The sequence below is a fragment of the Tenrec ecaudatus genome, chromosome 5, assembly GCF_050624435.1.
Source record: "Tenrec ecaudatus isolate mTenEca1 chromosome 5, mTenEca1.hap1, whole genome shotgun sequence".
Taxonomy (NCBI): domain Eukaryota; kingdom Metazoa; phylum Chordata; class Mammalia; order Afrosoricida; family Tenrecidae; genus Tenrec; species Tenrec ecaudatus.
This window is the reverse complement of record NC_134534.1, coordinates 144955593-144982806: the sequence shown is the minus strand read 5'-3', so window position 1 is coordinate 144982806 and position 27214 is coordinate 144955593. Positions and strand designations below refer to the sequence as shown.

The following is a 27214-nucleotide window of genomic DNA, read 5'->3' as shown; positions in this document are numbered from 1 at the left end:
AACAACAAAAGAAAATGATGATGGCAACATAAGTAAAAATGTGCTTGAGACAACAGATGCATGTATGGATTGTTATAAGCGTTGTATGTGCCCCCAATAAAATTTTTAAAATTGCTAACCAAAAAAAAAAAACCAAAAAAAAAAAAAGAATTCCACCTTGATACCACAGTCATGGGAGTATTAGGAGCTATTGGCTACTTTCTGTCTGATCCACACCCCTGAAAGAAAAAATTCCTATCTAGTTCATCCCATTACTCTCTGGTGAAGAGTTGTGATTTTACATATGTGATAGAACTCAAAACTACTCCTTAGGCAACAGTATGAGAAACGGCACACACTTTCGGACCAGTATGTAAGAGGAGGCTTCAAAAGGTTCATTGAAAAATGAATTAAAAGATGAGGGAGAGGGTCCTGGTGACGTAGTGGTTACACGTTGGGCTGCTAATCATAGGGTCAGCAGTTTGGAAGCACCAGCCAGCTCTGAGGGAGAAAGATGGCATTTCTACTGCCCTAAAGAGTAGTCTTGGGAACCCCCTGGGGCAGTTCCAGCTCTCCCCTGTCCTAAAGGGTCGCTGTGAGTAGGCACTGAGACACTGGTACTCAGCTTTGTGTCAGTTATGTGTGGGGTGTGTGGATCTTTTCTCTTTATAATAAATGAAGTCGAACTGATGGGAGAGGCTACATTATTGAACTGAACTGAACTGAAAGCATTTTTGCTGGACAAAGGACCTGAGGTGGGAAGCCCAGTGGGGAGGGGCTACTCCATGCTGGGTTTCTTCACATTTCTGAAGTCCCATTAAGCAGCAAAACATTTGTCCAAAGGGCAGAACCAGAAACTAATAAGCACTTGTACGTGAAGGCAAGTTTTAGCCAAGTACACAGACTGTTTCTTCTGAGAATGTTCGGTTGTTGAGATGGCAGCTTTTCTGGCATTTTCGTGTCCAAGCAGAGGTCTGGACAGCTGTCCTCAATATTAAAAAAGAAGAAGATTCAGACATCAGGTGATTCCCTGTCCTATCTCTAGCCTGGTCCTCTCTTCTCAGTTCTGTCACTGCACCAAGTAGCCTTGACCAGCTCCTCTTAGATGTCTCAAACACGCTTCAAACTCAACTCTGCCAAGCTAAGAACTTGATCTAATGAATGGCATTGTGGTTCATCCATTCTTGACACATCCCTCTCCATATGTAATCCATGTCCTCCCTCTAGCTTGTCCATCACCACTGCCATCAAAGTAAGCAATACCCTCTTCTGGATGACCACAAATTCTCTCAAGTGTTTTACTGTGCTCACTCTGGCCCCTCAATCCTTTCCATCCTCAAATGCTGCCAGAGTGGTATTACAGAAACGTAACTCTGATTGAGTCATTTCCTTTACTTCACCAACACCCTCGATGGCTTCCTTGTGTTCTTCGGATTAAGAAGAAAGCGCTTAACATGGCCTGCAGAAAACTGCAGGTTCTGGATTGACTTCATATCCTATGCCTCTTGTTTTCTGTGTTCTCAAGAGATAGGCCTTCTCAGAGCTTCCAGGGTGCTATCCCCCATGGCTAGAAAGCTCTGCTCTTCTACCTGTCAATTTAAGTTGTTTTGAGTAGGAAAAAGCAGTTACTCAGTACCATTTTATCCCCAGCTGGTGAACATGGTAGACAATGAACAAAGATCATCAAAATTGTGGCTTATATCCAAGAGTAAAGATTGTTGGGGAGGAGAAGGGAGTACTTTAAAAAAAAAACACTGGCACAATCTAATTTCAATGACATAAACATACTAAATTAAACATAGTTATAAATAAAATACCTTGAATTTCTTATGCTTCCACTTCTTTAGCAGACACAGGACACCAGTGAGTTTAAAGATATACTTATATTTGATATGCTTTAATCTAAATATATGAAATTGGGTGCTATTCTGTATTTTATAAAATAATTCATAATAAAATTTCTCTCTAGAGTAATCTGCTATACTGCATTTATATTTAAATCTATTTTTAAAATTTACACATATTAGTTTGCATTATGTTGTCGGAGCCAGTATCCCAATACTCCACTGTTAACTCTATCTGTAATTACACAGATCACTTTAATCCTGTTAGTACAAACAACTCACACCACTTCTAAAAGCTCGTTTCACTTTCATAATTCTGTTTATAATCATATTGTCACTAATTATCTCCATAAACATGTATTAAACATGTATAAACTGTGTATATATTATAATAACAGCCTAATTAAAACCCACAAGATAAAGCGATTTAGACCTTTGGTTTCTAAAATAAAAAGCAGAAAGGACCAAGTTTCAATAATGAGAAAAATCTTAATAAAAGAGAACTAGCAGCAGAAATGCATGACTTTTGAATTTCAAAAGTTCTTTTAAGAGCTGCTATCAATGTGCATAATAGAAGGTTAAAAATCAAGATTAGATTAAAGCCATGCTCTAGGCATTTCATTTTCTCGAATTTGCAGAAAATGAACTTGGTGTGGGTCAGAGATGTTACCATTAATTATTTTGCTATTTTACTGCGGGGTATCTACCTTTGTAGTTAGACTGCAAAACCTGAGGGCCTACTCTCTAATTGTCTTATTGAAAAATAAACATTCATTTCTGTCTCAAGATACAATGTTCTAATTATTATAGTCATTTGACTGCAGGATCTTCAAAGCTTAACCAGAAAATGCTGCTGAAATTTCAACTCTAATCACTGAGGGGAGATGCTTGAGACTTACATCCATTACCTAACAATCAAATGAGAATTAAATTTGGTGCCATATTCTAGAAGGTGAATTGGATTAATTTTTACTTTATGTTAGAAAGAATACCCCCCAAAACCAGATCTAATATAGGAATGTGAAAATATGGTACTTAACCTTTCAAAGCCTCACCTTTCATCCATAAGACTGAATAGCAAGAGCACTTAAACCATGGCATTGCTGTTAGGTTAGATGAATCAATGCATACAACATGCGCCACACTGTGCTCAAACCAAACCAAACTCATCCCCGCTGAGTTAATTCGGACTCAAAGGCGCCCTACAGGACCGAGCAGAACAGCCCTGTGGGTTCTCAGACTGTAATTGTTTACAGAAGACAAGTTAGAAGCCTCATCTTCCTCCTTTGGGACAGCTCGTTATTTTGGATTTCTAACCTTGTGGTTAGCAGTCCAATGTGTAACTCACTGCGCTAGTACACCAATATTTAGTACAAAGAGTTAATAGAGTCCATTATCTTGAGTTAAAACCCAAACTCACTGCCTGCCAATGAGTCAATGTTGACTCATATCGACCCCCTGTGGGTTTCTGAGACTCTTTATGGTAGTAGAAAGCCCAGTCTTTCTCTTGTGGAGGTGCTGGTGATTTCTAACTGCACACTCTTAGGCAACTAGCTTAGGAACAACGGGTAGCTTGTCCCTCCCATTCCCGCATAGAGGACTCCCGAGAAATCAGGCATCCATTAGATACCTGTAGAAATCTCCAGACGGAGCATGCTCTGACACAAGCCCCCCTAGGCCCAGGTGGGAGGTACACCTGGGTGCACAGACTAGTCCCAGCCACATGACATTACCCAACTCAGGCAAATGAGGTCGGCCAATACCTTCACACATGTCTTCCCAACTGGAGGAGAGAAGAGGCTGCAACAGGGAGGCCAAGCCTCTTTGACTCCTCTTTTGTTGGGGTGTGCTCATAGAGGTCAGTGGGTGGGGACACACAGGAGCTGCCTGAGCCCAGAGCTCCCTCTCAGGGTGCCCTTTTGGGATTCCTGCTCTTGGCCACTGGGATTTCTGGTGAGTACCTGAAACTTCCCTCTTCCTCATAAAAGTTGCTTATATAACAAACGTGCTTCTCCCGCTGGAATTCTTTCAGCATTTCAAACAAGAACCAAGGTACACCACTCCAGAAACCTAACAAGACCATGCGATTGCAGCTAACTGTGTAACCACTACCCCTCCAGGGCTCCTACCATCTTGAGAAGCAGTTGGGAATTCACAAATTGTTTTCCCAGTCTTTTATGCCTTCGCTCACCCTTTCTTACCAGCAGTGACAGGGTACCTAGTCTGTGCAGGCCCCGCTCTAGAGACTAAGAAAAGCCGTAAGACGGACCAAGTCACCTCCTTCATGGAGCTCACAGCCTCACGACGGGAGATAGAGGTTGGAGCAAGTAATTCCATAAATAACTCGATGTTTACATCTGTGATAAGGGCTCAAAAATCAAAGGATTACAAGTATTATTCCGAGGGGGATGTGGTCACTAGTGTTTGAGTTCAGGGAAACGACAATCAACATGAGATCTGAACCAAACCCAAACCAACTCACCGCCATTAGAGTAGAGCGATTAATAGCAACCCTCTATGACAGAGTAGAATTTCTGAGACTCTAACGGTGGGACTACAAAGCCTCATCCTTCTCCTGTGGAGTGGTTGGTGGGTTTGAATTGCTGACCTTGCAGCAGCCCGCAATGGATATCATGATGTACCCATGAGAGTTCCGTGTAAACATCCTGTGTGACACTACTAACTTATCTCACAGAGGAAGAAACAAGGCTTGCTGGTTTAGAGATTGGCTTACACTCTGAGCAAGGGCTCAGAACACAAGTGTCCCAAAGTCCCTTTGTGATTTGTTTTTTACCACATGTGGTAGTATTCTTTAGTGTGCCATGAGGGAATCGCACAGGACTCTTCTCATATTAACCATCTGTGTCCAGTGCTTGTGGTAGTTACATAATCTGTTGTCAACTTGAGACTTGGGAGTGAAGGGGTGGGATTTAGCCTATTAATCAGGTCACAGATTGATGACCTCATTTGGAGGCGCTAAGGAGATAATAGCTCGTTGGAGGCAGGGCACACACTCACTCCCTGAGTGACATTTCCATTGACATGGCGCTACGCTAGAGTTCTGGTGCCAGAGGAGCCACCTCTGCCAGCGCTGAGATGCTTACACCACCACTGGATCCACAAGACTTTCCACCCACTGGCCTGTGAGCTTCCTGCATTTGGCGTCATTGCATGTGTTGTGTGAGTCTGAAGAGGACTTTATAGATTGGTAATGGGCTGCATATGGGCTAATATTGGGCTTATGGACTTGATCTGGACTGGGCTGGGATGTTTTCTCAATATTCAACTGGTCTGTATATAAAGCTGTTTCTTATACATATATGCATGTCTATATGAGTTTGTTTCTCTAGTCCACCAAGACTAACAAGTGCAATTTTGTGGAGCCATCTAAACCAAAACTTGTTTTGCTCTCTGGAAAATGGGTCTATCAATGATTGTACTAAGTACAAGAATTCTACAAATGAGAAATGGATTCTTCAAGGGTAGCAAGCCCAGGAGGCTTTAACAGCAGATAACATATAGATGACAAGCAGATATATATAGGGATGTGGGGAACCATGGCTAATTGTGTAAAGAATTTTAATAATACATTTTTTTAGACCTGCTGGGAGGACTGTCAGTTGGTACAGCCTAGAGCCTGATGAAAAGAATAGTGGATAGGCAGATGACTAAAGCAGTAGTGGCTCTAGGTGGTTAAAATATTTTTGTTTATAATTAAAACAAATACTAGTTATGTCATTAATTAAAAGTTTAAGACATTTTAAAACATAATAAAATAATATTAGAAATGAAAATGAGAATGCCGTTTTCTCCTCTGCAGAGAAGTAGGACCTTATACAATGCAAACACAGTATCTTCGTCTTGTGTGTAAAGTTGGGATGTGTCAACAACATAAAAAGTAATAAAGCACAGGATGTTACTTTTCTCGACAAACTCTTAATGTATTAAAGGTTAGAATTAGCCTACTTTGGGTTCATCTTAATTAACTAGAGGCCTGATAATGTTTTGTTTTTAAGTGTATGCTTCCAATGTTTCATCAGCTTCCTGAAACATTTCAATTAGTAGTTTGTCAATTCTTGGAGCGTCGTTTTTCACCATTACTTTTATTAGCGCTTGGACTTTCTCCTCCAGAACTATCAAGTTGTCATATGTAAGTTCATACTTAAGTTGAAGAAAGTTAAGACAAGTCAGTGAGAGCCAGGATATGACCTTGAGTATATCTGACTTGAAGTTCAAGAACATTTCAGTAACTCTGACTATTCAACACTAATGACCTGATGAAGGGTGGGATGACATCAAGAACATCACACATGAAGAAATCGAAAGGTCATTTAAAAGGCAGGAAAGAAAGAAAAGATCAAAGTGGATGTCAGAAAAGACTCCGAAACTTTCTTTTGATAATAGAGGAGCTAAAACAAATGGCACACCTGATGAAGTAACAGAAATGATGGAAGTAAAGTTGAACCACTTCAAAAGGCAGTTCGAGAAGACTAACGTACTATACTGAAATGTGCAAAGACTTGGAGATAGAAAAGCAAAAAGGATGAGCGCACTCAGCATATCTTAATCTGAACAAACGGAAGAAAAAAGAAAGCCTCCTGTTATATTAAGAGTCTATGGGCAAAACATTGAATTAATAGTATAGATAATCATATACGTTTCCCTCTTATACTGGTGGTAAACTGAAATCGCATAAATCTGGCTCTTCTATCCACTTGTCCATAACTCCCACCCCATGATTGGGTGGAACCATGCACACAAAGTGTGGAGGGCTCTACCTTGGGGACTGTGTCAGTCAGGGTCAACTAGAGCAACAAATCCAGAGACACTCATATGTATGTGGGAGAGAGTTGTATACCCAAGAGTAATTGAATATGAAGAAAACACCCCAGCCCTGTCCAGATCAAATCCGTAAGTCTGAGATTATCCCTATGTCCGATACTACTCTATAAATTCCTCTTCAGCCTCATGCAACACATGCAATGATACTGAATGCAGGAAAATCACAGGCCACTGGGTGCAGTGTCTAGTGGATCCAGTGGCTTTAGATGCATCTCCAGGGCTCTGACTGCCATCAGCGTGGCTCTATGGGGCTTGTCAACAAGTGGATTGAGCAGGGAGTATGTGTGTCCAGCCTCTTGGGAGGAAGAAGTTGTTCCCAGAATACTCAGAAGGCAATGCCCACAAGGAGGGAGTCCATCAGGTTGTGACAAGATTAACAGGCTAGACTCCACCCCTTCACTCAGATTGCCAGGAGATTATGTAACTGCCACAGGGACTATTCAATTTTGCCATTCCTCAGAAAGAAGAGAGAACCCGGGACCATCAGGAATGAAGAGTAACCAGTGGTGCATGCGCAAGACCCCAGGCTAAAGCAAGTAGGGCCGCAGGAGGCACCAGAGGCTGCAGTGCTGAGACAGAGACCATGAGGGAGAGCAGCGGGTGGGCTTTCTGGGTCAACAAACTAGGGTCCATGAGTCTGAGTCAAGCTTGTCAGCAAACGAAGTTTCCGAAAGCTTTACTCCCTCCACATTATGGCTGACTCTTATTTGAGAAGATAGCTCTTCCTCAGTTGTGTTTTGAGTGGCTTCCGGCCTGAGGCGCTCATCTGCTGACACTATATCCAATAATGTTCTGCAGTTATTGTTATGGTTTTCAGTGGCTGCTCCCTCAAAATCTAGTCCTTCTTTGTAGCCTGTTCTTAACCTGGAAGCAACACTGAAACCTGTTCACCTTGGGTTTCTGAAATAGCAGTGACATAGCTTCAGGGTCCCAGCAGCGCGAAAGCCACCACAAATCGACAAGTGGCGGAACCTTCCTCATAAATCCTCATACTTGTATTGTTTGTGAATTCTGTGTCTACTGCAGCAAATTTTCCATACCAGCAAAGAAGTGACTTCTGCCTTGTCACAATTGGCCTTGGGTTGATGGGGAGTTGGATTCTCTTTCTTCCTATTGAAGCAGAAGGAGGTCGTATGTGGGTCCCACACCATTTTCTCAAGACCCCACACATATTGACCTATATGTTCATAGATTTTAACTTGGTCAATAATTTGGGATTTACTTCCCATTATGCAATTTAAATGAAAATATTGGTATTGGAGAAATATAAATTTTAGATTTGAATTTTACAGCAATCCTTAGCATTTCCCACCAGTGCTTGGTGTTGACCAAAAGGTTGATTGTGTTAGCCTGGTGCTAACCAAAAGGTTGCGCACGTTGAGAAAATATCCCAGCTCAGTCCAGATCAAATCCATAAGTTAGATATTAGCCCATATGTAGCCCATACTATTCTATAAATTCCTCTTCAGATTCATGCAACACATGCAATGACGCTGAGTGCAGGAAGATCACAGGCCAGTGGATGGAAAGTCGTGTGGATCCAGTGGTGGTGTAAGCATCTCAGCACTGGCAGGGGTCTCCACGTTGCTCTTTCAGCTCCAGGACACTAGTGTAGCTTGTACGCAGGAATGTCTCGCAGGGAGTAAGTGTCCCCCCTCCAGTGAGCTATTTATCTCTTTAGAGTCTCCGAATGAGATGATGAAGTTGCAACCTGATTGACAGACTAAACTCCACCCTGAAACTATTCTTAAAGTCTCAAGTTGACAACAGATTTTCTAACTGCTACCTTGGCAGTTGCAACCTCCCCAGCGGTTATACCAGAGAAAGACCTGGTGATGTGCTGCCATAAAGATTCCAGCCTAGGAACCACTATGGGGAGCTCTAGTCTGTCACATAGGCTCTCCTGGGGCTCCAAACTACATGACAGGGCCTAACATCACCACGACAGGGTTTAAAAAATATGGAAAATGATAGAGAAAAAATTTGACGTATTTCATAATTTATCACTGTATTACAATATATCTGTTGACATAATAAATCGTGATGATAATTAGAAAACTAAAATAAAGAAAGATCTGACAAGCAAAATCCTTCTGTTGGTCACTGCTTGCAGTAGTCCTTCTTCTCCAAGGCTAATTATTTGGTTTCTCTATTTCCTTAAGAATCTATGAATTTACCAGCCTACCTTTTAATTCCCGTCAATGGGATCATCCTGGAACAGCATTGCAGGTTTTTGTTTTTCACTGACTGACACAGCTGTGAGACTTTTGCAGACCACTCCAGGAAAATCTACCTCATTCTGTGTGCAGCATAATATTTCACTGTGTGGCTATTTAACTAGTTCGATTTTACACACATGTAATTGGTCTCCATGTTTCTATTATCAAACATAATGTAATAAACATGCAAAGGAAAAATATAAAGGTTGGCATGAGTTAATCCTGCAGTTTGACACTTGTCAAACTAATAGAGTAAATGCGTTTCTCATATATAATATTTTGTGTTATAGCCTCAATATTTTCCCCAAAGTACCTCAATACTTGGCAGAAAATTTACAGAGAAGCCAAAATCACCCTGTAAACGGTTCGGAAAGGATTCCATAGTTAGTAATCAACGGCCATACTGAATATTTTTGAATTTAAAAGAATCATAGTAAAGAAATGTGACTAATTATGTATCATTCTTAGTGAAGATAGAGACAGAGGAAATGTAATCCAAAAACAAGAGATGAATGAGTGAATGTGAATTATCAACAGGCTTTGGAACGATGAATTATCAACAGGCACTGACATCTCTTGAACCAGCAAGCCTAGAACAATGCTAAACAAACGCACAGCTTTAGAAGAGATTCAAGAGTGCCCTGGTGGTGTGTTTTGTGTTCTTCTTTCTGAAGTTAACATTGATTCCTTTTTTGTTTAGGTTTGCCTTTACAGTCGAGTGTATTGCTTTAATTGTACTTTGCTTTCTTCATGTGGAACTCAAAGAGGAAATTCTAATGAGGATCTTGCCAATGCCAGCTATAGCTGGATCATGGTCCCATGGTTTTTGGTGGATATATTAATTAATTTTTTTGCAATTACACTAGGAATAGGGATGCAAGCATCTTCTTTTTTAAAAGGGAATAAAAACTCATTAAGACTGTTGCTGAGGAAAGGAGGGAACTTGGAAAAACTGTCTCCTAATTTTTAAGTAAATGACTAGTTTTGATTTGTGCTTAGTGGACCAGCACATCTTATTTTTTAGTAGCTGAATGTTCAACTCCAATAACTGAGCCCGATTCTCTGGTTCAATTAAGCCGGGATCCCATTACTGAAAATAAGATAATCAGACCCCACAGCGCTGCAGACTCACTCACAGCTATTAACTAATGTGCAAAGTGAAGAGTGCGAGGGTGGACACAAATTACGGCTTTTTGAAAACACAATTATTTTATTAATTTCATTAAATGAATTTGGCATAAACATGAACTTGATTAAGTCGTATGACATGAAATGGAGACACTTCCCCTGTGGCCCAGAAAGAGTCAGAAGGTCAAGGTTTCCATTTTTGCTTGGATGAAAATGCTAGAAAGCATCCGGGGGAACAACTGCTTCCGTTTGTGGTGCGCGCCAGTGGGATCTTTCAATATGGGCCTCTGTAATAAACTATCACCATTTATACGAGTTTCGCAGAGTCAATTATTAGAGCACACAGGCATTTCCTCATGCAATTCAAATCTCATAAATTTTTAGACAGAAAAGAAAACAAGTAGTTCAAATCAAGAGAAATCTCCTGGTTCGTCTATGATTAACAAGCCTGTCCCTGGGCAATATGATCCATTAGCTACACCTTTTAAACAAAGTATCTTACACAGAGAGAATGATTATTATTTTATTCATCTATAATATGTTTTGGAGCCTACAAATGTCAAAATTAACAATTAAAACATATTTGTGGAAAGGGAACCACAAAGTATAATGTATGATCACGTAATCTTAGCTGCTATAGATGTTCAGTAAGAGTTACTTGGGAGGAACCATCATAAAACTTGTAGTTAGAAATGAATATAAATATTGGGATTCACGAGGCAGGAGAAATATGCTATTAGATGGTGATTATTAATTTTCTGTATATATGGCTCAAGCCAACCATGATTATGCTTTGAGAGTCCATGTATGGGACTTACAAAATGTATACTAATATCTTCCACTACAACTCGAGGTTACGTAGAGACAGTGAAAAAGTGTTGTTTTTTAAAACTATAATATATACACCGTACACATTTGTATATAAGCCAAGTTTTTCAGCACAATTTTTTTAATGCAGTTTTTGTGGTAAAATTAGGTGTCTTGGCTGATATGTGGGTTAGCTTACACTCGAACATATACAGTAGTCCTTGATACCTGTTGGTTCTGCATTTGGGGAGTCAATGAACTGGGGATAGATGTTAATGGGGGAGGGAGAGCCATGAGGTGGTCTAGGCAATTGCTCAAAGATTATGAGGAAGCATTAATTGTGGGCTACATAGTGTCACAATGCATTAGGAATTACAAGTAATCTAAAGGTGAGGTAAAGTATACAGGAGGACGTGTGTAGGTAATGTAGGCAAAAATGCCATTTTCTATAAGGGACTTGAGAATCCTTGGAGTTTGAGATCCATGGGGTTTTGGAACCAAGTCTCCATGAATCCAAGGGCCAACTGTAATTATAAAATTCTATGTAATATTGATTATATAAAACCCAAAGCATATTCACTGCCACTGAGCTAATTCTGACTCATAATGACCCTATAGAACAGAGTATAACCTCTCTTGTTGTTTTCCAAGACTGTAACTCTTTACGGGAGTAGAAAACCCTTCTCCCAAGGAGCAGCTGGTGGTTTCAAACTATTGATCTTACATTTAGCAGCCTAATATGTATAACCCACTACACCACCAGGGCTCCTTATTCATCATATAAATATAAATACCAAATATTTCTTACTATTTAAAATCAACATAATTATAACTAATACAATTATATATCTAATATATTTATAGTAGAATATATAATTATATAATATTATAATATTTATAATATAATATATAATTATATTGTATGCTTTCCTTGCTACCAAAAAGTTTTACCTAAAATTCACAATTGTGGAAGTAAGGTGGTAGGTTCATTGCATGCTCACTTTACTTTTCTATAAATTTAGAAGTTTCATTAAAAAAGGTTAAAATATAGTGCTAATGAAACATAGGCCTCTGCCAGAGTTTACACTGGAAACTTTAGAAAACAGCTCCTGATTTTCTAGGAATATACACTTTTTCACCAGTAATACTGATGAGGACTGATCGAAATGAGAGTAACCTAAAAGAAATGAATGTGTGACCAGTACCCGGATGGGCAGCAGTACTGAGTTCACTTTCGCCACCCATTTAATCTTATCCTGCCTTTTCTCCACGGTCTTGTTTCAACTTTGACCTTTCTCATGCTTGGGCCACACTCTCTCCCTTTGTTATATGAGCATCAGCAAGTTCTGTCAAATTTAGCTCCCAAGGATGCGCTCGGGGACACCACCTTCCACTTCCACAGCCACGGCGCCTCTGGGTCCTTATCCTCTTCTGTCTAGGGGGCTGCAAAGAGATCCTAGTTGTTTCTTTGGATCTTGGTGTCACTTGACTTCAAGATTCATCTTGAATCCTATTAAATTCAACTTCCTAAAAAAGAATTTGTCATTACTCTAGAGGGTTCTTCCAATAGCCAATTCTGCCTGATTAGTCTATTCTTTTTATTAAATTTTCAGGAAACACATCCAGGAATTTTTCTGTGTCTTTGTTTTCTGCCCCAATGTTCCCTCTTTATCTAAATCTTAGATTATCATATATTTCATACATTCAAAATCTACTTCTTGCATAAATGACTTTTTATAATTTCTAGTTTACCTTATCCAAGTGAACTTTTAAATCCTTGTGGTGTAACAGGCTATGCACTAAACTGCTAACCACAAGGTCAACGGTTCAAACGCATCAGCAGCTATGCAGGATAGAGATGAGGCTGTCTATTCCTATTAAGACTTTAAATCTCAGAAACTCAAAGGGGAAGTTGCCTTCTGTCCTACAGTCGGAATCAACTTGATGGCAGGGAGTTTACATTACTGTGGTGTTTCTGAGTGTCATTTAAACAAAATCATCTTCATGGGACTTGTAATTCTATGGTTCAATCTTGGCTGTACATTAGAATCACTAAAACTCCAAAATTCAAACTCAGTAGCATTGTGTTGACTCTCACTAATCAGGACCCACATGTTTATGAGAGAACTGTACGCAGTATTTTCAATGGCTGGACCAATTTGGAAACAGATCGCCAGGCCTTTCTTCTTGCGTTTTGTTTTTTGGTAATTTATTGTCAAGTGGTTGAAGTTCACAGAGCAAACTGCCTTTCCATCCAACAATTCACACTCCTTTTGTTTCATCTGATTGATTGCAATTCTCCCAATGGACTACTTGTCTGTCATCAACCACTCAAACTCCATTGAGGAAACGCGGACATCATGCTGCTTTCTTTATTTTAGGGCTGTTTAAAGTGTGCTAGATGATTCTAAGGTGCAGAAGGCTAAGAAACACCCATCACTACACCAAATTTCTCAGTGTGTAAGTTCTATTCAATAGTGTTGACTATTGATGAGAGAGGAAGAAAAACTAGCTACCTTGGAATATTTTGTTTGACTCACAGAATAGTGAGTCAAAATTTTTTCAGATCCTATCTTAAAATTGAGATACTTCTAAGGATTCAGATACTTCATTTATCTCAAAAAAGTGGAAGTTCTGGTGATACTGGATTCACGCTCTTGCAAGGCTAGAACTTAGCTACACCTGGAGCGCAGCTCTCCACATGCTCTGGGCTGCAATGCCCTCTCCAGTTTGCTGTAGTCCCCACCACTTCCCGGACGTGCCTCACTGCTGCTGAGTACTAACTGCCATTTCTAACAGTATTTACAGAGTGGTTTAGATCATTGTTTTCACAGCAGTAAGTTATTTCCCTGCCCCACCTGGGCAATGGGAGTCGCTGTTAAAGTAGAGTGGTTATAAAGTAAATATTCCATCATTTGGTCCATTCTATTCAGGAATGTTATCTTCTTGGCTTCTGTAGTAATCTGAGTTTTTAGCCCCTGGACTAGAATATGGCAAATACTGCCTTCTGCATTGGGGATACAGAAGAATGAGGTTCAGTGCTCTCTTCGAAAGTGTCACCCTTTGTTGGGAGATACATATATGATCCCAATTCTACCTTACAAATCTGGCTAGACCAGAGGATGAACATTGATACAGATAGCAACTGGAAACACAGCGAATCCAGGATAGATGACTGCTCCAGGACCAGTGGTAAGAGTGGCAAAGTCTGAAGGGTGGAGGGAACATGGGATAGAAAGGAGGACCTGATTACAAGAATCTACATATAGCCTCCTCCCTGGGGGACTGACAGCACAGAAGAGGGCAGGGGAAGACGTCAGACAGTGTAGCATATGACAAAATAATAACAATTTATGGATTATGAAGGGTTCATGAGGTAGGGGGGAGTGGGGAGGGAGGGGGAAAACGAGCAGCTGATATTAAGGGCTCAAGTGGAAGGCAAATGTTTTGAGAGTGATGGTGGCAACAAATGTACATATGTCCTTGACACAATGGATGTATATATGGATAGTGATAAGAACTGTACGAGCCCCAATAAAATGATTTTTTTAAAAGTATGATGAGAAAGAGGAAAAGAAAGGAGGCACAATGCACTTGGAACTGAGGATGGCTGCCAAGAAGGGGCATTTAAGTAGAATGTTGGATGATGAGATGGGAGTGGTCCCGGACAGCATATTTAAAGAAGGACATTTTAGACCAACAGATCATCGTTCTCAAGACATGACCACGTGAAAGCATGTGGGACATTGAAAGGTGAGCAGATCACACACAGGTTATGCAGGGGAAAGCGTCTGGAGAGGAAGCTATACTACACAAATGTTTAGGTTAGGGGAGGATGGCTTTCAATGTCTTCCCAAAGGCATTTCATCTTGTCATCTAGATCAGTGGTTCTCAACCTTCCTAATGCCTCGACCCTTTCATACAGTTCCTCACGTTGTGATGACTCCCCAACCAAAAATTTATTTTCGTTGCTACTTCATAACTAATTTTGCTACTGCTATGAATCGTAATGTAAATATCTGATATTCAGGATGTATTTTCATTGTTACAAATTGAACATAATTAAAGCATAGTGATTAATCATGAAAACAATATGTAATTATATATTGTGAAATATTTATTTCTAATTACAAATGAAATTTTGTCTTGAAGCTTGGTGTAGCATGGTAACAGTCTTAAATAACAATAGTAAACTACAGTGCTACATTTGGGGACAGTATGTATAAAAAGCAAACATCAGTGCGAAGGTTGAGATAGCTTCTTTCTCACCAGATCAGCATATCTGCATGTGGGTAGACCTGCCTGGAGATGGATAGAGGAGCGATGTCTCTGTTCCTAAGACCATCTGAAAGAGGTGTTTTCTGATGGTCTTAGGTGACCCCTGTGAAAGGGTCGTTTGACACCCACAGGGGTCATGACCCACAGGTTGAGAACCGCTGATCTAGATTGTGGCTACGGCATTAAAGGTTAAGTCTTAATCAAAGAGCAATGTAATCACATTACTATTACAAAAGGATAACTCTGACAGAAATGTGGGAAATTAAGTGGAAGCTAATGCCTTATGGGAGGAGTGATGTTGGGACGAGAACAAGGGAAGCAGCGTCAGTGGGATGTCTGAGATTTGGTTCAGGAGGGATAATTGGAGGGGCTTGGAAAGAGGTGGAAAGGGAGAGGGACTGTCAAAGATTTGTTGATTTTCCGTGTTCAAAAATATTTTAAACAAAACTTAAAATCTAGAAGGCAATTTTAAATAAGGATCTGTCACTTACATGAGTTGACATTTCTTAACTCATACTTAACCTCAAACTTGAAAGCACTATGGCTAGCACGTGTTTTCTGTCTTTGGTCTTACACATCTACTTGCACATTAGGTGTCCATGTGCATACCTGACTCTGCTGAACGTAGGAGATGACCTCCAAATCGGATTTCAGCGTGGCGCAGTTTGGTCATATTGAGCAGCTGTGTGACTTGTGGGACATCTGTGGTTAGTTGGCAGCTCCGTGGAATAATGTCTGTGGGCTCATCTGCTGGGAAAGGGGTGCCGTATACAGCTGGAAATAAAGACAAATAGTCAGTCCCAAGTGGAAGGGCTTTCTCCAAACGGGCGCATCCTGTAAATAAAACCCATTCAAGTAAAACCATTCAGAGTGTGACCATGGGCAAATGATTTAATCTCCCATTCTCGGTTTTCTAATCCGTAACATAAAAATATTCTACTATTTACTTCCCAAGTTTGTAGTAAGGATTGAATGTGCATGTAATAAATGAGAATATTCATGGGAAATGCTTTCTATTTGTTTTTAAGAAAGACTATATGTGTGAAGATCTCCCTAAGCATCATCCAATCAACAGTCTTGGAGAATAGCCTATCAGTACAGTAGTACATTGACATTTCTGAAGGAGCTAAGCATCCACAGCAAGTAGATGAGTCTTTTAAATTTTTTTAACTTGAATTTTAAAATGATTTTAGACTTAGGGGAAAGTTATAAAAATAATACAGGGTTCCCACATACCCCTTATATTATTTTCCCTAATCTTAAAAACTTACCTTTGAATACATTTAAATTCAAACACTTGAAATATTACTAAAAGTAGTAACCTATTATTATAATTTGTATTTCTAGTGATACTTAACATAATTAATAATACAGACAGATACTTTTATTTTTAGGAAACTTTCTGTTCATATTTTAACTAATTTTTAGTTGCATGACTTTTCATATTTTTTACTCAGAAATTTCACTTGAAGAATCGAATCTAAGATTAATACAAAAGGAAACATAAGCAAGTAAGCCAAACATCTAAATTAAGAAAAGTTTATAATTCTGTGAAAATAAACAACTTTAATCTCCAGCATATGAGAAGCACTGAACACATGATAGTGTATTGTAGGCTATGACAGTCAAGAGTCATAAGCAACTAGTTATGACAGTGTCTTGGTTATATGAGAAGATTTCAAGATAAGAAGTTGAAGATAATACATATGTAAATGTATGGATGGCAATCAATCAACCAATAAATAAATAGAAGAAAAGATACCAAAATGTAGCATAACTTTAGGTGGTTAGACTAGGCATAGCTTTTATTGTCTGCTTCATAATAAATTTTATATATGCTTGGTTTTTACATGTAAAATTTTCAATTTTAGAGTCTAATGGAAATAAAATTTCTATAAGCCGATGTGCATCTCAGTAATAAAAATTCAACCAATTATCCACCAAAAGACGCCTTCATGTAAATATAAACTCACCAATTTTATAAAGGCAAATGATATTGGGTTTATGAGCCTATAAACCAGGATGATTTGCAAATTAGATCATAATTTCTTGATCTTCAAAATGAAAATTAATCATTTAATTAAAAAATTAATGACCCAACAGCGATATCATGGTTTCTAAATGTCCTAGTGCTCACAAAACCACACTGAACAAAATAAATAGTCGAACCAAACCCAGGGTTATGGTGTCCATTCTGACTCACAGTGACCCTACAGTAAGAGAGAGTAGACCTGCCACCAAGGCGGACTCTTTGTGGGAGCAGACTGCTTTCCAGTCACCAGCAAAGTACGTAACCAGTGCCACTAATAGGGCTTCTTCTAAGGCTCCAGTCATGAAAACCTCACTAGGCTTCCAGATGTTCATTTGCAAGTGTCCCTTGTTCATCCATTCCTTGTCATAAGCATTTAGAAAATCAATATTGCAGTAACTGAGTAAACAAACTCTATCAAAATAAAATGTGAATAAGCAAAAAAACAAAACAAAACAAAAAAACAACAACCCAAAAAGCAAACTCTAGCGAAACAAAGTTTTGGTAAATAACAAAAGTAACCTCAGGTCATTATTGGCCATATCATCTCAAATTCCTCTGGGGTAGAAAATGATTTTTCAGGTCAATACCAATATTGATAAACTAAGATTTTATAATGATGGACAAAGAGAATTGTGGAGGCCAATGAGAATGTATTTTGATCTTACACGGTTTAGTCACTGGTTCATTAGCCTGTAGAGTTTGTGTGGATTGTATGGAATAAAATATCATAAAATATTTAATAGACCTCAAAGTAAAGCCTGGATTTACAGTCCACAGGGATAGACATGAAAACAGTGGTAACAATAAGATTTTATGGGAGACAGCAAAAGTTAGAGTCAAAGGGGACGCACAGTAAATTGTCATGGACAAAAGTCTCTTAATGATGTCCAACCACGAGTGAACGCAGCTCCCATGTCTCCCAGCTTTCTGCTGCAGGTTGTTCTTTGTCCAGCCATATCCTGAAAAGCACTCCATCTGGTAATGCTTATCAAGAAAGGATCAAAAGAAGGAGCTGTGTATGGCAACATGCAGACCGCCGGATTATGGGTCAGATAATGGCAACATGCGAGCTCACCTGGTTTTGCTAACAAATCTCAAAAACATACTGTTGGCCAGAATGGTCCGTTCGGATGGCAAAATGACACTGACAGAGAGCTCCAAGGAAGTGGACGGCTTTGCTCGTGTGGCATCCAAACACAGCCAGATGGTGGGTCTGTTTGTAATGTCATCGTTGCTTCTATGAGAATGTCTGAAGACTGCGTAACCCCAATTTGCCTTTCTTTGGCTATAATGCCACCACGAAGCAAATCGCTTTGCTGGTGTTTAATTCCTTTAATCATCTCACTAGGAAAAATCAAGCCATCAATTTTAACACCTATCTAAAGCATTTTATCCAATAGCAATCATGACCTCCATTTCACTGTAGACGATGTCTTGTGAGTAGGCAGATTTACAGATGTGCTGCAGTTTATGGCTTCTCCACATTCTTGTAGTTTAATTAAGGACTAATGTTATCATTGCTCACTAGTTTAGACTCATCTACAGTAATCTTATTTCTCTGATATCAGGAAGATCTTACAGTGCCTAGTACTGTCCTTTTTATATCAAACCTCATCTCTCCAAAACAGCAGAGAACCAGGTAGAAAACACCAATGTCTCTGCCACCCAGACTCTGGAGCAAGGCAACTTATTAGCTGTGTAACCTTGTCACATTATTGTCTCCATCCTACTTAACTGTAAACAAAACAAGAACACCCTTGCTACTGAGTTGGTGCTAACTCATAGCAACCCTATAAAGCAGAATGAAGACAAGGGTGCCAAGGCCGTAATCTTCACGGAAGCAGGCTGCCAGATCTTTCTCTAGCCACTGGTGGGCTTGAACGACTCCCCTTTCAGTTAGCCACCAAAGGCACAGCCACTGGGCCACCGGGGCTCCTCTTCTTTTCACACAGCACTTACCTTGTAGGACAACGGTGGCAACTAAATGAGTCATATATGTCAGGGGCAATAATGCCTGTTACAGAGCAAGTGGTATGTTCGTGTCTGCTAGTTATAACACACAATTACTTCAGTGTATGATTTAATTATAATGTTGACAAAACCACCACAGCTCAGTTATGTATATTTTATAATGGCAGGTTTTGATGTTTAAAAGGATACATTGGCCTCAACTACACCAAAAAGTAGCCAATTCTGATGCAATCATGACCTAAGGGTTTTTGAGTGATAGTGTTCTATTATGAATAATATTTTACATTACTTAATTATTATAAAGCATTATAATACTTAATCATACTTAATAATACAGTATTTTATTGAGTATAATGCTTATAAATTATAAACATTATTATATTTTAATAAGAATAAGTCTGGGTGTTTATAAACAGACATTCATGATCCATTTCTTGTAGGAGCTCTTCTTAGCTGCTTGCCACTCACATTCCCTGAGCTCTTCATCGTTTTCTTGATCGGCAAGAGCACATTAAGTCCAGCTCCAGAAGGAGTGGAACCACATCCTTAAATGGACAGAATCTCGTACAATGTGCGCTCACATGACCTTGGGATGCGGAGAGAAGTAGGAAACTCAGTAAGGTGAAATATTAAAAATATCAAGCCATTCTGGTTGTTGAGGAAGGTAGACTTGATTGTGCTCAAGACTTGGCCTCAAGTAGCCGTGGTAAGGCTTCAGCACAAGATACCTCATTTCTTGGGGCCTTGTTTTCCTCGTCTATATAATTAAGCCACTGGATTGTAGGTCTTCTAAGGCCCTTCTCTGCTCAAGGAATCTATTAAGGCAAGACACCAGGATTTCTAGCTTCCTCTGTGGCCTTTGAAAGGATCATTTTCCTCACAGTGCTTAACACTCAATGAAGATCTATTGACTAACGGTGATGAAAATATGAATAATTGAACACATCATCAGTCAACCCTTAATTTATCAATTCAGCAAACATTCACGACAGGTTACTGGTGCCGGGTCCTGTGCCAGAGAAATAAACGGAGGTGACCTAGTCTAGGTGCTCAGGGAGCTCAGTCTGAAATCATGCCTTTAGTTCTTCACTTCTTGCCTTATGCATACAAAACACACAACTCAGTACTGGTGTTTTAGAAAGAACACTGACCTTGGAGTTAGACCTGTAAAATCATCGTTGGCATAAAATACCAGAGCACAATTTATTCGTCTATCCTTCCTCATCTCTTTTCTTTCCTGTCTCTCTCTTATCATCCATCTAGCTACCGATTATGCATCTGTTTGTCTAAACATCAAATTCAGTCATTCAGCTACCTCTAAATGCCAGTTCACTTTCCCAAAGGAGCCATAAAAATAATCAACTAAATTGAATCAGCCTGCTTAACTACTTGTCCTGCATTAGTCATCCACTGGACAAGTGAAAAACTGGTTAACTGCTTGGTGCAAGTTTCCAATAGAATTCACTTTTTATTTGATTCCCCTGTATAAACAGAGCCCAGCGCAGGAATTACATAAGATTTCCTAGTTTTCCTTAGTTTCTTGGTGGTTCCAGTGGTTAACACTCTTGGTTACTAACCAAACGTCAGAGTCCCCGAAGAAGGGTCTGGAAATCTACTCCTAAAACATCAGCAGTTGCAAGTTGGAGTTGACGAAATGAAAAGTGGGGTTTTGATTTCTGGTAGAAACATTTGTTAACAGTTGAAGCCGGGGACAACAGAATACTGAGCTCAAGTACTACTTTTGAATGAAACCCCAGCGTGGTTTGTAGGAAATGGGACAGAAAGGTCTCTATGACATAGGTCTCAATACTTTGGTGGCCAGTCTAGCTACACAGAAGAAAATATTCTTCCATCAGAAGGAAAGACAAAGGGAGAGTCATGATTTATTGTGAAACAGGCATTTCCAAGACCACACTAGTCACCAAATCCTGGTGCTCTTATTCAATGACAATGATGCCCCCCCTCAGCCCCTTGCTTTTCTACCCTTCCGTGAGTGGTATCACACTGAGATAACGAAGAGTGCAGATTCGGGCTCCCTACGGCGAGGGCACGGCAACCAGCAGCTGTGCGGCACTGGGAACATCACTTGATGTCTGGGTGCCTCAGTTGCCCTCGTGAGGAGGCTATGATCCTTAAAGTGCTGGAATAGTGTCGACATCTCGGACATTTCATGTTCTCATCATCACGGGCTCCACCAGCACCATCACTTCTGTGGCCTCCTTTCTGGGCCCGGCACACTCATGCATTGGCCTTATGCGATGCTGGACAGACTTACTGGCAGTGGGTTTGGCATGTGGTGTGCTGTCCTTTGCCATCTTTTCAGAGTGGTCTTCATAATGAATCCTTGTAGTATTAATATTTCTAGTGTGTACAATTACACAAGTGAACTCTAAGTATAGCAACATGGATCTAGAGCTCTGTGGCACCCAAAGAACGTAGCATAGCAGTGTCATATGACACCATATTACACGATAGCTTCCACCCTCCTTGGTCCTTTTCAGGATGCCATGCCATTATATTTACATCTGCTTCTTACGTATCGCCTATCTGATTATTTGAGATGTCACACAGACAAAAGTGAAAAAAGCTCCTCTCTGACTATTTTGTGCACTCATGACTCACATCTGGCAGTGGGGGCTGATAGCATCCCTGGTTGTGGTGGATAGGGTTGTGTCAGCTTGGCTGGATCATGATAATGGTTTGACACGTAGGTAATGATTTAAATATCCTCCATTTAGTGACCTGATGTGGTCGTCCTTCATTTCTCATAATGCTGACTTTCACGTAATGGTCTGGTCTTTGGAACCCAACACTACTGATCAGTAAGAAGTGACAGTACTTGTTTTCCCCTTTGCCTGAAATGTATTCTCTGTTTGCATTCATTGCTTGAAAAATTAATATTTTGCCTTCGAGAAGCAGTTTGAAAGTTAATGTCTCTAAATTAGTCTGATATAGTGAATTATATAACCTGGTGGCATAATGGTTATCTGTCAGGCTGCTAACTGCAAGGTTAGCAGTTTGAACCCACCTGCTGTTCTGAGAGAGAAAGATGAGGCTTTATACTTGTGGTAGCACCTAATCTGGTGTCAATTTAAGGATTAAGCGTGTAGGGGTGGAGTCTAGGCTGTCAATCTGCCAATGAGACTTCCGTGTGGGCATGGCCTTCTTAGAATTCTGGGAAATCTGGCAATTCCTTCTTGGAGGTGAGAGACACTATCTCTCTCAGTTCACTCCCTTGGACACTCTCTACTGACAAGGTGGACTTCCTGCGCGGCATCCCTGAGAAGATGCCACATGGACCTACCAATGCAGCTCTGGGAACTGGAATGGCCACGTGGAGACCCTTGCCAGCACTGAGATACTTCTATCACCATTGATTTTGTAGCCACCAGCCTGTGAGTGTCCTCCTGCATTTGGCATCATTGCATGTGTTTCGTGAGTCTGAAGAGGACTTTATGGATTGGTGTCGGACATATGGGCTAATACAGGACTCAGGACTTTAGACTGGACTGGGTTGGAATGTTTTGTCAATGTTGAATTGCTTTTATATATAAATGTCTTTCTTTTTTAAAAATTAGCAATAATAATGCCTCGGAAATTGCCTCGATATTGCCTCGATAATGCCTCGATATTGCCACTGTGCAAAGGTAAGTCTCTTTCTTATACACATATGTGTGTCCAAGGATTTGTTTCTCTAATCTACCCAGACTAACATACAACTCCTGTAAAAATGAAGAGTTTTGGAACCTCCTGGGGAAGTTCTATTTGGTCCTAAAGGGTCACCATGAATCAAAATCGATGCCTCAGCAGTGAATTTATTATTCTTTTTAGTTTAGCTGCAGACTTTGAACTCTCATCAAATGACTCGGTCAGATGACACAAACATGCAGTGCTTGTGGCACAAAGGGGATGGAGCAGCTTGCTAATAATGTAAATAAGGTACATCACACCCTTGTGGATTGAGACCATGCCCACAGCAAACCCTAATGAGGGAATTGATTAGTTTCGCAATCTCTCTAGGTTTAAAACGAGCCATCCTAGAGGAAGAAATGAGGATCTCACTACCATCAAGAAAGAAGAATTAGAAGTAAGTGTGCCCTTTGGACCAGAGGTCCATGTGCTGAATGTCTTTGATCTAGGAAGCAGAGCTGTGACTCTGGAGAAGGCTAGAGGCAGCAGCAGAAAAAGGCAGCAGCGGGAGCAGCAGAAGTGGCAGACTCAGGAGACTGGAGGAGGCAGAGTGTAAATGCCCTCATGCAGGAGATTTGCTGGTGGAAGGAGATGTCCTTGAGCAGTCCTTGGCAGCAATAAGTGTTCTGCAATGCTAGGTTGAGGGCCACAGGGAAAGTGTGCCTGCAGGCACAGGTGAGAGGATTCTGTCTTGATAGACCCGCATCCTGAGTATTCTTCTTACTTCTCCTTCTCCTACAGTTTTAATGTGAGTTGGGTGCAGGTTTACACATTAGATCCATTTTCTATTCAACGTTTTCAAACACAGTTTTTCTGTTTCATGTCATTGATTGCAATCCCTATAATGTAACATCATTTATCCCACTTCCTTCCCATGTTTCCTATTTCCATCCTTCCTTCTTGCCTAACCCTTCTGAACGCAGTCCTTGGGTAAATGCTGCCATTGTGATCTGACATGGATGATTACTAAAGATCTGTCGTGGCTGTTCAGAGTGTGTTGTTGTGGTTAGGTGCAGTCACGTCAGTTCTGACTCACAGTGACAGCAGAATGAAACACTGCCTGGCCCCGAGCCATCCTCCTACCCCTCATAATGGCCTGAGCCCATTGTCGCAACCACTGTGTCAATCTGTCTCATTACGAGCCTTCCTGTGTCTTACTGTGCCTTCTTATCAAGTATGGTGTCTTTTCTCTAGGGACTGGTCTTTTCCTTAGAGACATGGTTATTATTTGGTAGAAGAGTTAAGGGGGTGAATTCAGTTTCAGACCCAGTGGGTGACTAAAGGCTGTAGTCTCAGAAATTCCTGAGCATGTCCGAGCATTATTGCCCAAATTAACCCCATGTGGTAGATATACAATCGTTTGTCAATTTGAGGATTAAGAGTGTAGGGGTGGAGTCTAGCTTGTCCATCAGATCATAGCCACTGAGGCCTCTGTGTGGGCATGGCCTTCTCCTGAGAATTCTGGGAAATCCGATACTTCCTCCTTGGAGACGGGAGACACCTTTCTCTCTGCCACTCCCCGGGAGGCATTGCAGCTGGCAAGACACATGGAACTACGCTAGTGCCCCAAGTTGGAGAAGTCACATGGACCTACCCTGACAGCAACCAGACCTCTGAAGCCGGAGAAGCCACGTAGAGACCCCTGCCAGTGCTGGATGCTTACAATGCCACTGGATCCAAAGACTTTCTACCCACTGGTCTGTGATCGTCCTGCATTTGGCATCATTGCATGTGTTTCGTGAGTCTGAAGAGGACTTTATAGATAGGTATCAGACATATGGGCTAATATCAGACTTATGGAATTGGACAGGACTGGGTTGGGATGCTTTCTCAATGTTCAATTGCTCTTGTATATACATGTATGTCCATGGACTTGTTTCTCTAGTCTACCCAGACTAATACACCCCATAACTATGAATACTGTCTGTGAGTTCTGCAATGAATTATTGAACCCAACAGAGAAATAGAATAGAAAGCCGTAAAAACCAGAACAAAGTTAAAATGAATCAAAATGGAGACCAAATGATAAGGTGTTCAATTGTAACCTACTCACATCTGTACTCGTCAGCTTTCCAATGCGCTCTGTCTGATAGCAAGGTTATGCACATGTCTTCTCAATGGTCGGAGGGGATTCTCAGGTTTAATTTAAGAGGGGACCCTGCTCATGGATTTTTGGCTTTCATTGTCATCCACAGTCTTCTTCCAGACTTGGATTTTACTTACAGTCTTTGGATCACATAAGGCTAGTGCGCATGCATCTTCCATGTGGTCTTGACTGTCACCTCACTTAGTTGGGCTTGTTCTAAGATAAGTCTTTATGACCCCAGATACTATTATTTCTGATAGCTGGGCACCATCTGAGTTCTTCACCACACTTTGGTATAGCACTCATATGTCCAGTGATCTCGTCATGAGGGCAAATATAGAGTAGCCCATGCCCTTTTTAAAAGTAAGTATAATTCTAACACTAGTCTATAGGCAGATATTGATGTAACAAGTAATGTTTTTTTTTTTAACAATTTATTAGGGGCTCATACAACTCTTATCACAGTCCATACATATACATACATCAATTGTATAAAGCACATCTGTAAGTAATTTTTTTTTCTGTGATAAAATTGGTAGCCTTTATTTTGAGATTAAGATCTTCCATGTGACATTGGACCGCTACTCAAGTACTCCCTCAATGCAAGAACACTTTGTTCTAAAAACCTGGCATTATGTGATGCTCACCTTCCCTACATGGCCACTGAAGACAAAATGGGTACATAAACAAATGTGGTGAAGAAAGCTGATGGTGCCTGACTACCAAAAGATAAAGCATCTGGGGTTTTAAAGGCTTGAAAATAAATTAGCGGCCATCTAGCTGAGAAACAACAAGGTCCACATGGAAGAAGCACACCAGCCTGTATGATCATGGGGTGTTGATGGGATCAGGTATCACGCATCAAAGGCCTAGGGCAAAAAATCATATCAATGTGAATGAGGGGGAGTGCGGAGTGGAGACCCAAAGCCCCTCTGTAAAAAACTGGACATCCCCTTATAGAAGGGTCACAAGGAAGAGATGAGCCAGTCAGAATGCAGTATAGCACCGATGAAACGTACAACTTTCCTCTAGGTCTTTAATGCTTCCACCACTCCCCCACTATCATGACCCCAATTCTACTTTACAAATCTGGCTAGACCAGAAGATGTGCACAGGTATGGATAAAAGCTTGAAACACAGGGAATCCAAGACAAATAAAACCCCTCACGACTGGAAATGAGAGTAGTGATATCAGGAGGGTAAGGGGAAGGTGGGGGGCAGAAAGAGGAACTGATCCCAATGATCTACATATAACCCCCTTCCGGGGGACAGACAACAGAAAAGTGGGTGAAGGAAGACATCGGTCAGTGGAAGACATGAAAGAAAATGATAAATTATCAAGCGTTGATGAGGGAGGGAGGGTGGAAGAGGGAGGGAGAAACTGAGGAGCTGATACCAAGGGCTCAAGTAGAAAGTAAATGTTTTGAAAATGATGATGGCAACATATGCACAAATGTGCTTGACACAATGTATGTATGTATGTATGTATGGTGATAAGAGCTGTACGAGCCCCCAATAAAATTATAGAAAAATATAAGATCTTCGTGTATGAGTGCATGTACGTTTAAATGTCTTTTCATACAAGCAGACTATAGTTTTTCTTGTTTGTCCGTTCTAGGGCTTTGTTTTGACAAATTCAACAGTTGACAGTCCAGAGTAACCATCAAAAGTTTTCTTTTGAGAACTTGGCCAGTCTGGGAAAACCCAATGTCTGGCCAAATGGCTGTTTCCAATAAGTAGTGAGCACCCCAGACGCTTTCCACCTACTATTCTCTGAGCACATGATGGCTGTTCCCACCAGGTGTTAATGTCTAGTCCCCTGCTGAACCATGGGCTCCTTAAAGCAGGGACTCTGAGCATCCTGGACTGAACAGAGTTTCGTGTGGGAGGCACTTCACAAATGCTTCATGTTTGCATGGTACTCCGCACGTTACATCTTTCCCATATATGTTTGTATTGGACTGGATCTTCACGACGATCCTGCATTAACTAATGAGGAAACAATGTTCACAGCTATTCAGGACTCACACGAAACCACTGAGTTGGTAAATGATCGTGGCAATGGACCATGGGAACATTGACCTAGGTCTTTAGGCGCTGCAATGCCAATTTAAATTCTCTTAGATGCACTTAGCTTACAGACAGTATGCTTTCATTGGGGATATAATACGAATACTTTACTTAATGAAGGAACAATTAGTATCTTCACTTTACTGACGAGGAAACTGAAGCATAGAGATAGGGCTAAGTACTTGTTTGTACAAAATCAAGTATTGGAAACCAAGGGAGGACTACCCCGTGATCCTCCGCAGTAACCCGAGTCACTGCTACCTCTCCA

At 40.6% G+C, this 27214-nt stretch overlaps 1 protein-coding gene across 5 annotated transcripts in view; it reads right to left on the bottom strand.

Annotated features, from left to right (window-relative positions):
• CFAP20DC (CFAP20 domain containing) overlaps window positions 1–27214 on the bottom strand; it is a 276940-nt gene that overhangs the window by 117928 nt on the left and 131798 nt on the right. For all 5 annotated transcript variants that reach the window (XM_075549963.1, XM_075549964.1, XM_075549965.1 and 2 more), the window contains one exon: window positions 15707–15871. In XM_075549963.1, the coding sequence (XP_075406078.1) occupies window positions 15707–15871 (165 nt within the window). The remainder of the gene's footprint in view (window positions 1–15706; window positions 15872–27214) is intronic.